Source organism: Barbatula barbatula (genome assembly GCF_947034865.1).
Source record: "Barbatula barbatula genome assembly, chromosome: 1".
Lineage (NCBI taxonomy): Eukaryota > Metazoa > Chordata > Actinopteri > Cypriniformes > Nemacheilidae > Barbatula > Barbatula barbatula.
Window position 1 is genome coordinate 9,965,197 of NC_136766.1, and position 18,585 is coordinate 9,983,781.

The 18,585-nt window shown below is 38.0% G+C and overlaps 1 protein-coding gene across 1 annotated transcript in view; it reads right to left on the reverse strand.

The window, feature by feature from the left end:
* The window catches only part of arap2 (ArfGAP with RhoGAP domain, ankyrin repeat and PH domain 2), a 67,423-nt gene extending 49,375 nt beyond the window's left edge, over window positions 1-18,048 (reverse strand). The window contains exons 1-8 of the mRNA XM_079469076.1: window positions 17,637-18,048; window positions 12,521-13,301; window positions 11,333-11,397; window positions 10,010-10,086; window positions 8,351-8,406; window positions 6,750-7,097; window positions 5,124-5,193; window positions 310-430 (exon numbers count right to left, since the gene is read on the reverse strand). Coding sequence (XP_079325202.1) covers window positions 310-430; window positions 5,124-5,193; window positions 6,750-7,097; window positions 8,351-8,406; window positions 10,010-10,086; window positions 11,333-11,397; window positions 12,521-13,227 — 1,444 coding nt within the window. The 5' untranslated portion in view covers window positions 13,228-13,301; window positions 17,637-18,048. The remainder of the gene's footprint in view (window positions 1-309; window positions 431-5,123; window positions 5,194-6,749; window positions 7,098-8,350; window positions 8,407-10,009; window positions 10,087-11,332; window positions 11,398-12,520; window positions 13,302-17,636) is intronic.
* Window positions 18,049-18,585: the final 537 nt, after the last annotated feature.

Below are 18,585 nucleotides of genomic sequence, written 5' to 3' on the forward strand. Positions count from 1 at the left end.
AAGCCTAATAAAATGCACAGAGAATTATGTGAGAGCAATATGCACCAATAGCGTGTCTCATTATTAAATCTAAAGCTATCACCTTGATTCTATCAGCGCTGTGCCAAAATATTTTGAGTTTTGTCACTGAATCAGTGTGCTTAAGATTTACTTTGAGCGGAATTCACATGAATTATGTTTTATATATCATAGGAGATATGATAAAGAGATATAAATACAAGATCAAGCGTGAGCGAGGTGGTGAATTGCTTTAAAAGAGATTAATGGAAAGAGATCGAAAAGCAAAAGGAAAAAGGCAAAGAGGCTTACCTTCTTTCTCTGTCCGGAACACGAAGGTTCTGACGGAGGTGATCACCTCGAACTTATTCTCACCCAGAGGACGAACTTGTTTAATTGCTGAAATGGGGATCAGGCCCTTGGAGTACATCTCCTGCAGAGAATGAGAGAGAGACAGTAAAAGGATTCATTATACATGGTGAATATCAACAGACTCTGAGATTCATTATTGACAAAAGTTTAGACACTGTATTTATGCCTCTTATAAACCTTTTGATATAAAGGCCTATGTTTCTTTTCAAATCTAAAATGTTTTTGTTGTTCCTGTGAGAGAAAAGTGTAGTCTAGTATCCGTACGAACTACTTTAAAACAGTTTATTTACTGTTCAGCACAGTATTACAAGCAAAGCATGGATGCTTAAAATGAACCGTGATTGTTGTATTTTAGATTCTTTAATTACATAGTTCCCATAATGTCTATTTCATACATTTGCCAAATACAATTCTAAAATGTGTTAAAAAGTAATAAAGAATGAGTAGTTGTGTTTGCAGGTTTGACTGGCACCATACAAAAACACAAATACAACAAACGCTTTCATCCAAAAGCTACTCAAATTCAATGTTTATATCAGTTCATGTATTCAGTCGATCTGAACCCATGACCTTGTCAATAATGCCATGTTCTACCAGCTGAGCTACAGGAACCACTAGAGCTGAAATGATGTACGAGTACATTGTTTATATTGCGACATCACTCTCATACACGCCTTGCAACAGAGACCTCAATTCATCCCTAATACGTCAGCTCACCATAAAAAGGGTATTGCGCCAAACACAAATTCACACACTCAACCAGGCCCAATTCCGAATACCAGTCCCCAGCATACAGGCTTGGCACTCCAGTATTTATAGTCTGATGTGTTGTGGAGAGAGATGAAGGAAAGCGGGCTAGTTCTTTAGAAAAAGAAGTGTTTGGTCTCTCTGTGTGCTTCAAACCAACGTAAACCTCCAAAGCGGCAGCGGAGCTCATGCGCAACACTCATACGCACCACTCCAGCCGCTCAGGAACAACGGAGAGTGATGGATAGAAAATGCCAAGCAATGTGGAGGAAGAGAGACACGTGGAGAAAGAGAGAAAAGCGAATGTACAGACTGCTGTGCTGAAATTGCATTCATGCATTTCAAAGCGATTTACAATACATGAACATTTTATCAAGACAGTGTGAATCAAATCCATGACCTTGCCATTGCGTTTTCATTTTATGTCTTTTTTTGTGCCTTTACGATTCCTTCATTTTTGTCTTGGTAAACAGATACGCATATACTGTAACGCTTTGGCACAAAAAATATAGATTTTGTCATGGCAGCAAAGCACACTTAAATTAAACTGAAAGAATGTAAGAAAGACAGAGAGATTAATTTCAGCCATTTCGGCTGGATGTTAATTATTCTGATGACCTTGCACTATTTCTAGACACCGTCCAACCAGAAATAGAAGATTTAGTAAGGGACTTCCTCCTTAGTTAGCTTCAATAAAAGAAGTAAAACCAAATTCAAATAGCGAGCATATGAGACAGCAGGTGAGACGGACAGATCATGAAAAGAAGATAGCTTGGGGATTACTTGATGGAGGGCCTATGACTGAAGAACTGCGAGATCAAAAAAGAATAGCAAGGAGTGCAAGGAACATCATGAGCGGAGGGAAAGAGAAAGAGCGAGAAAGTGGGGTCAGAGGGAGCGCCATCGTCTCAAATTAAAGCAGCATGTTAACAACGACGGCTCGGGCTAACCCTAATTATGGTAGGGGGCAGCCGTCACCCCTCTCAGGGATTTGGCTCCTCTCTCGCTCTTCAATTTTGCATCCCGCAGTAGCTGCAGTATGGCCGTGAACTCTGCGGAGTTTTAATGAGACTTCCTCCATCTAAATCTGGATAGCGGCAGACGAGAGAGAGAGAGAGAGAGAGAGAGAGAGAGAGAGAGAGAGAGAAAGAGAGAGGGGGATGAAAGTGAAGAGGTGTGCGTGTTTATAGGAAGCTAAGTGGCAATAATGAGGCGCTCTCTAAGCTGGCGTTAATTATTCATTGTAATTATGATTTTCAGGGTTGGAACGTTGAAGGGGGCTTAAAAGTAGATGTGCAAACAGGGGCATCCATTAAGAGTTTAGAGATGGTTTAAGTACTTCGGTGTATGCTTATGCAAACACACGCGTGGACAAAAAGAGACGTTGTAGGAAAGAGTTTTTTTCTGTATCCTTATGCAGTTTAGAGTGAATTAGTGGCTTTGCGCTCCAAGCGGACTGTCCTTTATATGCATTTTGATGCTCATAAAGACATCCATTTAAATGTTCTATTTAGCCAAAGGAACTTATTGATAAAGAACAAATTCGTTCAGAGATCCGGGGAGCGCCACAGCGCTATGTGTTTATACCGGTGCTGGGTTACTTCTACAGTGAAGCCATGGGGACACCAACTGGCCGAAAAGAGCTAATGCACAATTCTGATATGAAGAGCTCAATGCGAACGTGTGGGCTGACTTAAATGCGCTGCATGGAGTAAACATCAATAGCGAATTAAAGTTGCATTTTAGCATTCTCCTACACAAGCGGAGACCACAGAGCTCAATGTGGTATTCTGAAAGATCTACCGCCGTTTAAGTTGTGGGTCCTGGGAATCTCACATTCACCCTAAACTGGATGATTACGTGCCATCAAATCCAGAGTGGGTGGTGAGAAAGCTTTACATTGGTGCTCCCAGGGGACTCCGGAGCTTTTTCTGGAGCTTTTCTGGTTAAAGAGGCATTAGTTGTACTTCAGATTTGAGGAAAGAAATTCTTACCCGAACATCTCCACGCACCCTGCCGACTGACAGGTGACATTCTAAACCCCTCTCACACACACACGCAACTCTGTGAAACTGCTACTTAGATCCACTGATGTTGCCAACGTGGTCGCGAGGTTGATGAAACATAAGGTAAGAGAGACCATGACACTTGATCCCGAGGGTCCCGTGGAGAACCAGTGGGAATGTGGGGCTTGATTCTCTCCCACGCTTCAGAAGCTGCTCTGTGATTGATAACATCATTATGTGATGTCAAGAAGTGAACAGTAATTAAGATCCATCCAGTTCTATCAGATAAGAAAAAAGAATATGAGATAGAAAGTGCCCGTTGAGGACAGCGAGTTCCTTTCAAACTTTTATTAGTTTTCTTTATTGATGTTGAACAGTGTTGGGTGTTACTAGTTATGAATAAGTTGCTGTAATTTCATTACTTTTCCCTTGAAAAAGTAAAGTAAGGGATTACTCTTATTTTTTCTGTAATTTAATTACAGTTACTTCTGATGTAATTAAACTAAATACTTTGTGATTGTTAATAGGACTAGGTGTTATAATCCCACTATTTTAGTTCATTTGAATTGCCCAATAGGCCATTTCCCACGCCTTATGCATGACAGTGAGCAGTCACTTTTCGTAGTTTTATATTATTAATTTGAATGAATTAAAAGGAGCTGTTTCATGTCTATCCTTGAATCACTTGACTAATCAAGGTTGATGTAGGTCATAGAAAGTAATTCGTAATAAGTAACACAAAAAAGGGCAATGGACATTTTCTAGAGCCGGGGACGATGTATGGTGATTCACACCATACATAATAATAATACTGTCTAGAATCGATTCTGACACATACTCAGAAACAAATGTAAAGTATAATGCAATGTAAGTTGCTTTGGATAAAAGCGTCCGCCAAATGCGTAAATGTAAAAACTCTTGTTACTGCAAAACTTCTGACGCATAATCAGATTGCAGAGGATTCTCTTCAGCACTGAAACTAAAATGAATAGTTGACCCAAAAATAAAAGTCCGTCATCATTTGTTTCCTCCTTACGTCATTCAAATCGCTCCATGACTTTCTTCTGTGGAACATAAAAGATGATAATTTTGAAAAAATTACTCATTGTTTTTTCTCACAATGGATTTCATCGGGGTCGTTTGGTTACCAAAGAATTTCATAATATCTTCCATTGTGTTCAGTTGAAGAAAGTAATATAGGATTAAAATGACTGTACTAAAATGGCCTATTGTGTATACTCATATATACTCAATAGGCAAAAAGACAACAGATTTGTTTGTAACTGTAAATGCAAAGTTGATATACTCTGGCAGCCAAAATTCAATTGTTCATATCTTTACTGTAGTGAATAATCTGATGCTATCTATCTTTCAAGCCCCGTCTTCAAAACAACCGCTGTGTATGCAGTCTTGCAGAGATAAATCGGTGCATAAACATCAGCTTTTAGATGATCCACAAGTAAAATACATGAAGTCTTCCACTTCTGTTCAGTGTTTTTTCTTTATACTTGCGAAAAACTATTGTAAGTAAAGAAGAGATAAGACAGAACTAAGAATAGAACAGAAAAAAGAGGTGTGAGTGACACTGTTACAGTTAAAGCTCGCACAGGAAGTCTTGATTGGGTTCAAAGGACTATAAAAAACAACAAGTGCGATTCGCAATTCACGCAATGCCTATTCTTCTATCGCTGTAGGGTGTTCTCTACATACCCTCCCTTTGATGATATCAACTCATTCCTGCACCCAGCCTGTTTCAGTCAAACTATACTAATACCATATCTGCAAAAAGAGTTTGAGTGAATGTCGACAGTTGGGAGAATCCTTTAATTCTATGAGAAGTGAAAATAAAGAGAGGGATTTGCAGGTGTTTGGTGGCATGTAAATACACTAAGTTTACATACATGTGCACTTTGACTGGCTTCGGCCATTTGCTCTCAAACATAAACATGACCCGACAATGTCTTGCTCTGTTCTAGAAATGTACAAACGTGGGGGCATCACCTTATCGCTGTTGTAGTAGGTGAGATTTCCTCCTTCAAGCTTCGCCCATCGTCTCTGAAACATACAGTTCCTACAAATACAAAAATGTTTAGGATCGTCATTATGTCATAATGACCAAACACAGAACTCATGTAAAAAAATGTAACAAGATTAAAATGACTACTGCTAAGGTTTTGAAATAAATTGGCTCTTTCTGGTCAATTCTCTGTATGGCCAGTGCTACCAATCAACCGCCACTGTGGTTTTTGACAACTGACGATTTGCAAACACAAAGAGGAAGTGAGAAAAAAAATAGAACAGGAAGGTAGTTTTAGCATGTTGTTTTTTTTAAAGGAATTGTTAACTTTCAACATACATTTTCATGATAATTTATTCACCCCTGTTGTCATCCAAGATGTTTATGTATTTTTTTTCTTTAGTCGAAAAGACATTAAGGTTTTTGATGAAAACATTTCAGGATTATTCTCTATGTAGTGGACTTCAATGGATTTACACAAATGCACGCCTTGCTCTGTTCTGCACAGCACGCTCACGTCTTCATGTAATACGTAATTGGGTGTCTAAGGTCACCCTTGGCGTATCGGAAGTACAGAGTCAGTGTTTACAAGTTGAACATGCAAATACTAACTCAAAGTAGTTTAAAACAAAAACGGGAGTTAAAAGGTAAAACAACGATTTCGGACGATCTGGGAGGAGAAGATTAGATAATTTTTTTCGCCCTACCCTACCACACCAAGCATGACCTTTTCAATGTAATTACGTATTAAGTGAAGTCGTGAGCACACGTTGCAGAACAGAGCAAGGCGAATATGTGTGCTTATAAAGCATATACATTTTTTTTTTAAATGAATGTTCGCTAGATAAGACCCTTATTCATCATCTGGTATCATTTAAAGCAGCACTGAAACTGTAATTTTGACCTTCAACCATTTCGAGTCCATTGAAGTCCACTATATGGAGAATAATCCTGGAATGTTTTCATCAAAAACCTTAATTTCTTTTCGACTAAAGAAAAAAATACATAAACATCTTGAATGACAACAGGGGTGAGTAAATTATCATGAAAATGTATGTTGAAAGCGAACAATTCCTTTAAGTACGGAAACCAATACAACAATGTTCTGAAGGTGTAAAATAGCATGCTGATCTCAGATCTGTGGGTGTGTGTGGGGTCTTCAAGTGAATTATCTTATGCTTGATAAGATCACATTTACTTTTACACTTGAAAGCACGTAGATACTTCTATAACAGCGCACACACAAATGGGAAAAGAAAAAAGAAGAAAACAGAGACGCTGTAATAAAGTAGTCTAAATGTGATGATGTATATATTAAGAGCAATTAGTGATTCATTTGAGAAAGTTAATAAGAAGAATTAGGCCACAACTACAGTCCAATGTGATTACGTGTTGATTTACTTAAAAAAGTTTAACTTTAAATAGTGTGATTCTTCTAGATCTGAAAAACAAAGTCATTTAAAATCAACCTGGAGCCAGAAAGATTTTTTTTAAGTTTAAGTTTGTTCTTTAGAGAAAAGTTCATGAGGGTGAGTAATTAATAAAATAATTTTTGTTTCTGAAACTTTGATATTTGCTTTAGTGTTTCGATCAGAGTGCATGGCCTTTACCCTTGTGGAGAGAGTTTGTCCAGCCAGCCTGCTTTGACAGCAGTTTTGGGAGCTCCATAAAAGCAGGCGTAGGGAGAAATGGAAATATCTTTTTTAAGGGAAGCTGGATCTAGGGCTGGCATGTCCTCCATTAGCACACTATATATGTCATTCCCATCTGTTTGTCTCCCAACTGCTTGACCAAGGCCGGTGAGAGGGTTCGTAGGTTGTTTAGAAGAGCTTTCATTGGGGGATCCCTTGCTGACAGTAAATGGTTGAACAGTGGAGTAATCATCATCGTCATCGATGTAATGCTTAGAATATTCTGGCTTGTTATTGTACAGTTTTTCTTTGGATGTTGTCTCCTTCCTGAAAAGATAAAGGATTAGAAGTGATTTCAGATTGCTTTTGAGCATAAACAAGGAATGTAACCAAATTTGTGTTTATATATAGACTGTAAAATAAAATGTTGAGTCAACTTAAAAAAATAATAATTAGGCAAACTATCAGGTTAAGTTGACTCTACAAACAGAGACTGAAGTCCACCCAACTTAAAAAACACGTTTAAGTCATCACTCACAACATAGACAAGTTTACCTAATGTATTTGTCTTTTACTACAATTGTACGTGTTTTCTGCCTCTGACAACTTTGATCAAACTTTGGCAAACTTTCTGACACACTTTGGCCAAAAACTTGAGAATCTAAGTCCAGTCAACAAAATAATCTTTGTTAGAAACCTGTTTAGGCAAATTTGGTTTGATATATACACTCTTAAAAATAAAGGTGCTTAAAAGGTTCTTAACAGTGATGCCATTGAAGAACCATTTTTGGTTCCACAAAGAACCATTCGGTCAAAGGTTCTTTAAAGAACCATCTCCTTTTTACTTTTCATAATCAGATTAACCTTTTTTCACCAGAAAGAAACGTTTGTAAAACTGAAAGGTTCTTCAGATGTTAATGATTCTTTATGGAAATGACGCAAATTACACTTTTTAAAGAGTATACAAAACAATAATTTGACTCCTTTAACAAAAAATTATATGCTCAAGTTACTTTATTATCTTTGTAGGGAGAACATTAAATGTAAAATGTAAAAGTAAACATTTAGCAAGTTGGAAGTAACATTTATAAAGATGAGGTAAAAAGTAATGTTGCATAATTTCCATTACTTTATCATGTGGTCTGTAGTTTGTTTTTAATCACAATTAGATTTACAATTTGACATTAATTATCATAACAACAGACATTAATGATCATGAAAATTAAATATAGCTGAAAACAAACTGTTAAATTATTGAAATTCAGTGCACAAACAACATTGAAAATGTTGAGTTGCAGTTGTAAAGAAGGCATAAACTGCTTAGACTAGTCTTAGAAGTTAGTCATCTATACTTTTTCTTCAAGACTGGTCATACCATCTTTAAATGAGTTACATAAATGGGTAGATTGGGCTAATTGAAATATGAAAAGTAAGACTGATTAGCTCTAACTAATTGCTAGTAAGTGAGACTAGTTGTTAAGACGCTGTCTTAACCTAGTGGCTAAGTTTATGCACTGGGCCCAGGTGTCAGGAAACGTGTCTAAAATGCTGAAGGAGACTGAGGTTAAAACATTGGTTACCTCAACTCCAGGTTCTCGTTTATTTCTTGATTGGGCATTGCGTCTTTGTCCATATCCTCAAAAACAAACAAAAACAATCATTACAAATTGCACAATACACTTCTGAACATGTATTTTTTGGTGAACAGTCCCTTTAAATATTGCACATAGACAAGTTCTGCCATAACTTAGTCACCCTTAAGTTGTTTCAAACTTGTATACATTTCTGTGTTCGGATGAACACAGAGGGAGATTATTTGAAGAATGCTTGTAACCAAACAGTTCTCGGACACCATTGACTACCATGGTAGGAAAAAATACAATGTTAGTCAAAAGTGCCCCAGAACTGTTTAATTTCCTACATTCTTCAAAATATTTTGTTTTGTGTTCAACAGAACAAAGCAAATAAATTCAGCCATTTTGTCCTACTATGGAAGTCAATGGTGGCAAGAACTTTTTGGTTACATTATTGCAAATATATTTTTCTGCATTCATCAGAACAAATAAATGTACACAAATTTGGAACAACTTGAGGGCGAGTAGACAATGAATTGTTCTTTTTTGGTGAACAGTTCCTTTAAATAAATGCAGACCTGCGATAACCCTATTGAAACTGCTGTTTATTGTTTCTGAAACAAGTACCATGTTTGTAGTGCTAGCATATGTGCTAAAGCATGCTATTAACGCAACAAAAGCGGGAAGTTGTTGTATCTCAAACATGCATGTCTGTCGCACATTTCACATGTTTGGGTCCCAGCCTAAAGACGTACTTCAGTTTCACCTACAGGCAACAGGAAGTGACTTGTTTCGCCCTGTGGTGAATTTTTATGATTTCTCATGAAACAGGAAAAACTTGTTCAGGGGCCTGGGATATCTTAAAGTTAACTACAGTTTTATTTAAAAAAAAAAGATGACAGTAGTGACAACATCTACTATTTGAAACAATATAAAGTTTAAATTGTCCCATCTGCTTGCAACAGGAAATTACATGTTTTACATTGTGATGCACTCATACTAGTGTGCTGGCAAGTGCTAAACATGATGTAGAAATTTGTAGTTTTTTTTGTAGAAAACCACGTTTTCGGGCCCCACAGGATCCCCACCACCTTCACCTACATAAAGACAATCTTATTAAACATCCTTTACCTTCAAATTCATATAGCATTAAGCCTATTGAATTATAATGGTTGGATATCCAATATAATAGCATTTTGTTTGTATATGCAGAGGAAGTAACAGGTGAGTTGGAAAACACTGCTGACAATACCTAACCCTCTTGTAATGACCTCACACCACCTCTAGGGGTCCCGCCCCCCAGTTTGGGAACCACTGCGTGTTAGCAACATTTTAATGTAGGCCTACACCACGAAACAGTAAGTTATTGTAACTCAAACTTTACATGAATTACAAAAAAAAAGAATTTTGGTGTTTAACATAAAACTAACGTTTTTTTTTACTTCAAATAGTTAAAGCGGTCGTGCAACGGTGTTTCAAAAGCATTTAAACACCTTAACCTCAATTTTGGGCCCGATCAACGCTGCTTGTAGCTTTACGTTTTTCACATACCATCCATTCTCAAAGTGAAACACTTTGCTGAAACTATAAATAAACAGGAAGCTGCACAAACGTCAATACATCAACCCGGGCAGGATTTAATAACAGGTTAGTGCAAATGCTCACCAGTTTGGTTTCTGCTGAATTGTACAAAAAAAGCTCTCCATAGGGGGCAATGGGAGACAAGGTCCTTTGAAGTGAAGCTGCAATTAACACAACAGAAATTAATCATTATGACAAACATGTTTTGGAGTCATGGTTATAGTCAAGAGAAGAGGGTAAGAAGACGCGAGTAAGACAAAGAGAGACAAAGGCAAAAAAGAGCAAACAATAAATGTACAAGCATAAAATAAGATCCCACACATTGTCCTTTAGTGCAGCCGGCTTGGAAAATGTACCAAAGAGGATGCAGCTTGGGTGACTGGTTGTCAAGGTGACAAATGACCGCCATATCTCTGCGGAGACACTAAGGGGCAGCATGAATTCAAAATCGTTCCCTCTGGACAGACACACACATAGATATATAGCTATAGACATGGCCCCCCGCTAGATTAGATCGTATATTGTAGGCTGTTTGAGATAGACAGCAGTATGTTATCTATGATAGAACTCTACTGTATTGTATCACATCTTAACCCAGTAGTAATGGTGTCATTTTATATCAGCATCATCATTTATCATTATCAAGGGTTGACCTTCTAAGTACAGATGATACACTTTCTCTTTCTTTTTTGATCTTTTGGCCCTGATCGGTGCTTTGCAACCTCTCTTGTAAAATAATGTGTTACCGGCTGATTATGTCAATTGCTTCCTTGAGTATTTCTCCACAATCCCTTAATGCAAAGATGCTAAAACAATATCTTTTTTCAAGCATGACATTGATTTTTCGCAAGAAATAATATTGTACCATTCCCGTTTTCTTCCTTAACAAACTAATTCTCAGGTTCCCAGCTCACTTTTTGTGTGGAACTTTAATCTTTCTCTAAAACTTCATCTACCTTTCCATTACATCCTATTCTCTAGAGAGTAAAAACAGAATTAGGTTGTAGACGTAGTAGATATAGGCATTTATTAAACCACTTTCGCACCCAAGTCGGGCTTCTGCCTTCAGTCCCAATTCCCGGCAACACACACCGTGTCCCACGCAAACAATTTCCCAACTATTCCTCTAGGATTCCTCTCGGATACAATTACACACACAGGAGCGCTTGAAACAGGGACACCATGGAACATTTCAAAGCCAGAGGCTGTATCAAAGGCAAACACAACTCTTCGCGGTATCAACTTTGGAAAACTAGGCCTCTCCGTATGCATGCATGATGAGTAAGAGAACACTTCATACTAAGATTCAGTATCAACTTTCACCCATTGTACATTTGAGATCTTATAACGTATACTGGTTAGATATCACATGGCATAAATATTATAAACCATCAAAGTTAAATTTACCTTTATGAATGTTTGTGGGGCAAGCAGGACCCTCTGGTTCAGTGCTGTTGTTTGCCGTCACACTCCTGCACACACAAATTAGTTCATTCGTTTTTCTGAATAAGTCCAAATATTTCATTACTGATTCTTTAAAGTACAATTAATAAAGACTTTTACGGTCCAATATTTCACTGTTTGCCCAAGCACTGTCCATTAATGCATACTCTACATAAATCCTTAATTTATAGGTACTAATAAGGTTAATGTGTCTCCGTTGGTTAACTGATCACAGAGCACTGAGGTAGCAAAGCCGAGGGCGCGGGATCAATTCCCAGGGAACACAGTTAATGATAGAATGTATAGCTTAAATTAACGATTGGGCTTTTTGGTTCTCTGTAAATGAAATGCAGCAAAGCAGTGCACATATTACCCACTTCAAGTTCAATGGGCTATAGAGGGTATTGGACGTGTTGTCCTTGTACCACATGAACACCACGTGATTAGGCGAGGAGCGCACCCCTGTGTGCAATGTACAGCATCTTCTAAATTTAACTATTTTCTCAGTTTCCCATTTTTCTCTGCTTTAAGTCTCCCCAACCGGAAACTGCCTAGGGTTCTGGGGTTCTTCATGTGAAACGCGGAAGTCACGCATGCATAGAGCCCACTGCGTAAAGCGTACATAAAAGTAAATGTCATATTAAAGGAACAGTTCACACAAAAATTAAGATTGTGTCTTCATTTACTCACCCTTAAATGTCTTTATTCTGATTAAAACAGAGAAAGATATTTGGAAGAATGCTTGTAACCAAACAGTTACCATAGTAGGAAAAATGGCTTTATACATTTCTTTGTTCTGTTGAACACAAAACAGTTTTGGGGCACTTTTGACTACCACTGTTGTCCCAAGTATGGTAGTCAATGGGGTCCAAGAACTGTTTGGTAACAAGCATTCTTCCAAATATCTTTCTTTGTGTTCATCAGAACAAAGAAATTTATGCAGATTTGGAACAACTCAAAAGTGAGTAAATTGTGACAGAATTTTTATTTTAGGGTAAACTGTCCCGTTAAATCTTCTTGAGACATTCAATCCCATGAGTTCTGTCACATACCAAATAACGTTAGAATCTACTGGTGTCTGTTCTATACTGGTATATACAGACAATTCGGCACAAAAAAATGGAGCATATAGCTATTTGCTTTTTAACTTACCAGTCATAAGGAGGTAAAAAGGTATGTTCAGGGATGTCTGGTACAGGTCTGTGTCGTAGCCTAAAGGAACGTGTGGACCTCGGTTCTAAACCTGCTCTTACATCCAAAGGGCATTCCTGGTATATTTCATTCTCAACCATTTCTACCTGAAACCTTTCATTGGCCACATTAGGTTCTTCCCCAAAGTAGGGCTCTTCTGAGAAGTTCTCCAATGATTCGTTGCTGCTGTTGGCAGAGGCTGAGCTAGAGCTGGAGGACGGCCCATGACCCCTGGTTGTCCCCTTCGACTCACCCCAAGTCCCCGAACCCTTACAAGTCCTAGCTGAAAGATTTTGTCTTTCCATCTGGAGGTTTTCCGCTGTATTTCTCTGAGGATGCTGACTAGGCGTTTCTCTCTGTCCATCCTTGGAAAACACCTGTCTAGGCCTTGGGATTGGCTTTCGCCTCACAGGTACTTTAACAGAACTTCCATCTATCTCAATCATGAGGTTCTCCAGGCTGCTTAAGATCCTTCTTCGATGTCCTGTAGGGATATTATCGATCTTAACAAGCTTCTCCTCGGTTAGGCTCCTGAGGTCCTTAAGACAATGGTAGCCAGCCTGGGTGAAGCTGGAGGCATATTGGGGCAGGTGCAGATTGGATAACCACTGAGTAATCTCCTGGTCGGGCTCCATAGAAGACAAGAAAGAGTAATTTTCGGTGATCATGAAGTGTGTGATATGGCATTGGGTGACAAGGATACTTTGAGGCAGGGACTGTTGCAAAGATGTGGGAACACACCCTGGGGAGAACAAATGATCATGAATAATAATCTTCACATTAATTCACATTCATATATGCATAGATTACCGTTCACAGGTTTGGGTCACTGGACTGAAATGTTTGAGATTATTTTTTGGCAATAATATTTTCACGAGTCTACTATTATTATACAATGGGAAAAGCATAATAAAAGAGAAACGTTTGAATGGTAGTGAACAGTATGTGTGTGGGAAACCTGTATAACCACTTTTCACAATGTTCCTTAAACTCAAAAAAAGTTATGTGAGCAACACAAAGGTCTGAATCCAGTATAGCCAGATATCAGGCTTTACATTTAACAGTAGTATAAATGTATTTAGGTTGACAGAAGCATTGGCATGACAAACGACTAGATGTTCTCTTCATATTGTACATATCAAATTAACCCCCCCTCAAAATTCTCTTTTCACCCAGCAAATTTCGGATAGTCCCTTTTGTTTAACAATGCAGCTGACACTCTCCTTCATAACCTAATTGTGTGTGAACATAACACGTTTAGTTATTTTCAGGTATAAAAGTAGTTTTATCCTGAAAATGAATTGAAAAACTTTTCGCATTTCATCACATAATCTTCATGGTTTGTAAATGGTTGATGGTTACAATTATTTCACCACGCACAACATTTTGGGATCAGGAAATGACACAAGATTCCGAACCGTTTCTCCCACATCAGTTTCAGTAACAACATCAGTAACTAGTTTGTGGGTAAATCGATTTGCACTGCTTTTATACTTAGAAACTGAAAGACATACAGGCTGACCGTGCACTTACATGCAATAGCAATAATAATAAAAAAAACATTCATAACACTAAAATCTTAATGAGATGTCACAACATTAACATAACTCGATCTTGAACGATGACTTGACGTGCCTTTAGTGCAATTACTCTGACGAACTGAGAGGATCTCTACAACTCTCGATAACTTTCTAGAAAACACCTAGAAATCAACACTACTCTCCTGTCACAATTTTATGTTGACAAAATCTAAAAACTAAATTACATTGAACTTGCAAGAACACCCAAATTAAAATTATATAACACTTAGTTGCGAACCACGCAAACACAGAAGTATTGTGGTTTATAAAACCATATTCAATATACAAGTCACTCAATAGGTCACACATCTTTCTTAACCAATCATCTAGAAATCCAAACCACTCTTGGTTTCATCCAGAGGATTTGGATTTGTGCTATTTTGGATTTTTTACAGTTATATCCGTTTACGTAGCATTCTGGGTAAATGATGAAATCTATATGAAAGATTTGAAGTGCATGTAGTGAAATCTTGGTTTAAAAAAAGCTGTGAAAGAAGAATTTAAGGAATTCAATTTCAATTACCATTTTATCAATTCAAAAACAGAATATAACATTTAAATAGTTTCACACCCATTGTCAGTTCTGTGAATGTTCTCCCCACAGAACTTAAAGAGCTTTTTCAGTACATTTTAGCGGTCTCTGCTTCTCTTTTCCTACAGATGACTTCTTCTTTTAGGTAAAAGCAAACCTCAACCTTTTAAACACAACCCTTCATATATTTAAAGATAAGAAAGAAAACTTTTCTTTAAGGCTGTTTAACTGACAGAGTAGAGTTCAATAAAATCGCAAAAGCAAGATGGACGGTAAAAGTTTTAGGGAAGCAGAAAGTCTTCACCGCAAGAGCGTGGGATGATTCATTCCATCATGTACCTTTCCATTCCTGCCGAAACACTGCTATATAGTTAAAGGTTATTTCTGCTGTGGTCACGCTAGTCCTGGTATTCCACCAATCACAATAAATAGACTAGAATCTGCGCTGCAGGATGGGGGGTAACCGAATACATGTAACCATGGTAAGAATACAAAAAATAAGTAACTGTATTTCACTACAGCCCCAGATATTAATATTGTACGAGTCATATTACAGTTTGTGAAAATGTTACCGATGGAATTTACTAGCAGGATTGCCTTACAGAAAAGCAACATTGATATGAAAAACTACTCCACACACAACCATATCACAGACAAAATTAATGCAAACAAACTCAACATGCAGCAAAACTGACACACTGGGATTTGATAGATTACAGTGTATGAAGGTCATAAAAATGAGGTGAAAGAGCATACATTTTGTTTATAATGTATATTTATGCTGACTAGCAGTGGTCCACTTTTGGGACTGGGACAATCTGGTGACCTGGCCGGTGACCTTACTTCTTAACAAGAGAGCTTACTGAGATTGAATAGCATGTCTTTAAAAGGTTATTTTAATGTAAAAGATAATCTAATTACATTACAGCAATATAACCCTCAACCGGATTAATTTTACCACTTTAATTTCTAAAACATTTTACAATCATTTATCTAATCCATAGCATTTCTTAAAAGGAACCCTGAGCCATGTTGCATTAAGCAAAATGATTGTACACTAAATAAACAGATTTGAACAGAGCAGCGTTTTACTGTATATGTTTTATTTAAGCATATCACATTTAAAAATTTCTGTAATCTCTATAAGTAAAAAGCTATTAAAGGGATAGTTAACCCAAAAATGTATATTATGTCATAGTTAACTCACCCTATTGTCAACTGTACAACTGTCCTTCTTCAGAACACAAAAGAAGATATTTTAAAGAATTTGGAAAACTGAACCACGGCAGTACCCACTTATTGCATAGACACAAAACCAATGCAAGTCGATGGGTGCTGCCGATGTTCGATTATCAGCATTCTTCAAAATATATTTTTTGTGTCATACAGCAAAGTCACACAGTTTTGGAATGACAGGGAGTGAGAAAATTATAATAGATTTTTTTGTGTTGTGAACTATCCCTTTAAATCATCACAGCATTTGGCACAAACCAACACTTTCCCAACCTCGGCTCAAACCTGCACTGACATGCATTTATGTTTTACCAGTTCAGATATGGGGACATACAGTTCACCGCCAAAAAAGGTCTATACTTAATATTCTGTTGCCTCATTTCACTGTTTTGAAATAATGTTGCAAAATCTAGACCTATATTTCCGTCTAGAATCTGACTCTGAAGGTCATTTTGCTCAGATCTCAGATAGACAATGGGAGACAATTGAACAATTGAACGACTCTTTTAATTCCTCCCTAAGGGGGTTAGGGACAGGAATCGGGGTGCCCAATTGATGTGTGAAAATGGCATGTTGCTATGTTAGATACAAGAAAATAACTTTAACCATTTTCTGACATGGCTGTTTAGAAAAATTAGAAGCTACACACATGTAGGGTTAAGAAACAGGTGCTATTCTAATCATGAAAACAGTGAACAGTAAATGTTTTGGTCAGGCGGCATGGTATTTTCTATTTTCTTTTTTAAACACAGAGCAACACATCGTCCCATCCCAATGCAAAGTTGTATGGTTCTACGCCAAAAAAGAAAACCTAGAAACACAAATGTTTTTAGATTACATTATGGAGATCTTGAATAATGTCATTCTCTCACTATTATTGCAATATTCTTGATAACAAGCATAAGCATGTACTGTAGGCCCGTGCCTGACAACACCCGCAGTAAACCAGTAAGTGATTATAGTATGAAAAGAATGAATACAAAGCATGAGGACATTTTTCTTCCTTACACTGTCCTAGTGCACATTGAGTCCCGCATGCCTGGCATTTCTCACCCATAAACTCCAACACTAAGAAGCAAAGTTCAACTATTTCAAATGACACAACCCCAACGTATAAATAAATCATTGAAAAGGCATACTGTATCGTAAAGAAAACTTTATCATATTATAATAGTATTACTACAAATACGGTCACTAGAGTAAGAACATGGCACATGTGTGGTTCCTGTAGTTGTCGAATACCATAGCTGGTAACTATATTAAACATTTTAATTTCCACTAGAGTTAAGAATCACAGTGCATTGGTGATAGCCTCTTCAAATAGGTTAGGTTTGGTCAAACCAATTAAAAACTGTAATAGTAGCTGTCTGTATTTGTAAGCCCGTCCCTGTGATGCAGAAGCAGAACACGAATGTGTTTTAAAGCTTAATGTTCACGATGAACTCAAGAGAGATTAACAGGTGTGGAAACCAGGTCAAGTTAAGAGATGATTGCGTGAGTGTTTACACAAGGAGTGTCTGAATATTTAACGGTGTGACTGCAACTCGTTCATCGAGAGCTTACAAGTTTCGCCAAATAGTTTAATGTTTGTCATTAAAAACCCATGTCTGTCTCTTGACACTACCTGATCGCAGCGGCAGTACCTGCGTTCTCCGGAGAAACTGAAAACAACATCTCGAAGCAACTATTTGATTTTGAAAAGAAAGAAAGTAAGTGTTCTCTTGAAACGTACCTCACGGAGCGCCCACCAACAAACACCCTCCCGGCTAGGGTTGTTTCTCTGGTATCCCCCTGTCGCTGTAACTTTGGCACTGCGTGTTTGTTTAGTTAGTTAGACCATTTAGTTAGTTGGTTAGACAAACGAAGCTTCTACCAAACGCATCCGTTCCGCCTTTCGAGTCTCGGCGCGCAGCTCTCCACGCCTACCTGTTCGCATTGAGTCACAGTCACTCACCCCACCTGAACCGGCCCTTTAATGCACACGCGGGCACGTCGACAACGGTCCAATGTAAGCGTGCAGACTAAAGAAAAACGCAGGTAACATCACAAATGATAGCTTTGGGAAAGTATGTCACTTATATTTATTTTGTCTATCTGACACCCAGATCTCTCTCGCTCTTTCTATGGCGTGTTGAAACTTGCTTGGCCCTCAGGTTACAGATTCTGCAGGGTGGTATGTGTACATACCAAAGACGGGTATGGCTATGGCAAGCCATTTTGTCATTTAATCCTTGACGTTTACTAGTATCTATTTATAGGCTACTAGTACTTATTGTTTAGTTACTAGTGTGGTGATCCACAAGGAAAGAGACATTCACCAAGGGACTGTTCCTTTAAGGGGGTGTGTTTTTGTGTTGTTTATGAAGTTCCGGGTTTACCGGTGTGTAGTAGTTTTACTCTGACTCGCTGTTCGTTTTATTGTTTTAAGTGGAGTAAAGTTGACTCGACGCATCTCCGTCTCCCGTCTCCTTATTTATCACACTCCACAATTGGTGACCCCTGATGCGAGTTGGATACGGCGGAATTATGTCCCACAACGACGGCAGTGAAAACGCCGTGGCTAGCGGCGCGGCTAATGGGGGTTTCGTCTACGCTACCACCATCAAATTACCAGACTTTTGGCAGCAAAACCGACGGCCGTGGTTTAAACACATCGAAGCGCAGTTCCAGCTGAGAGGAAT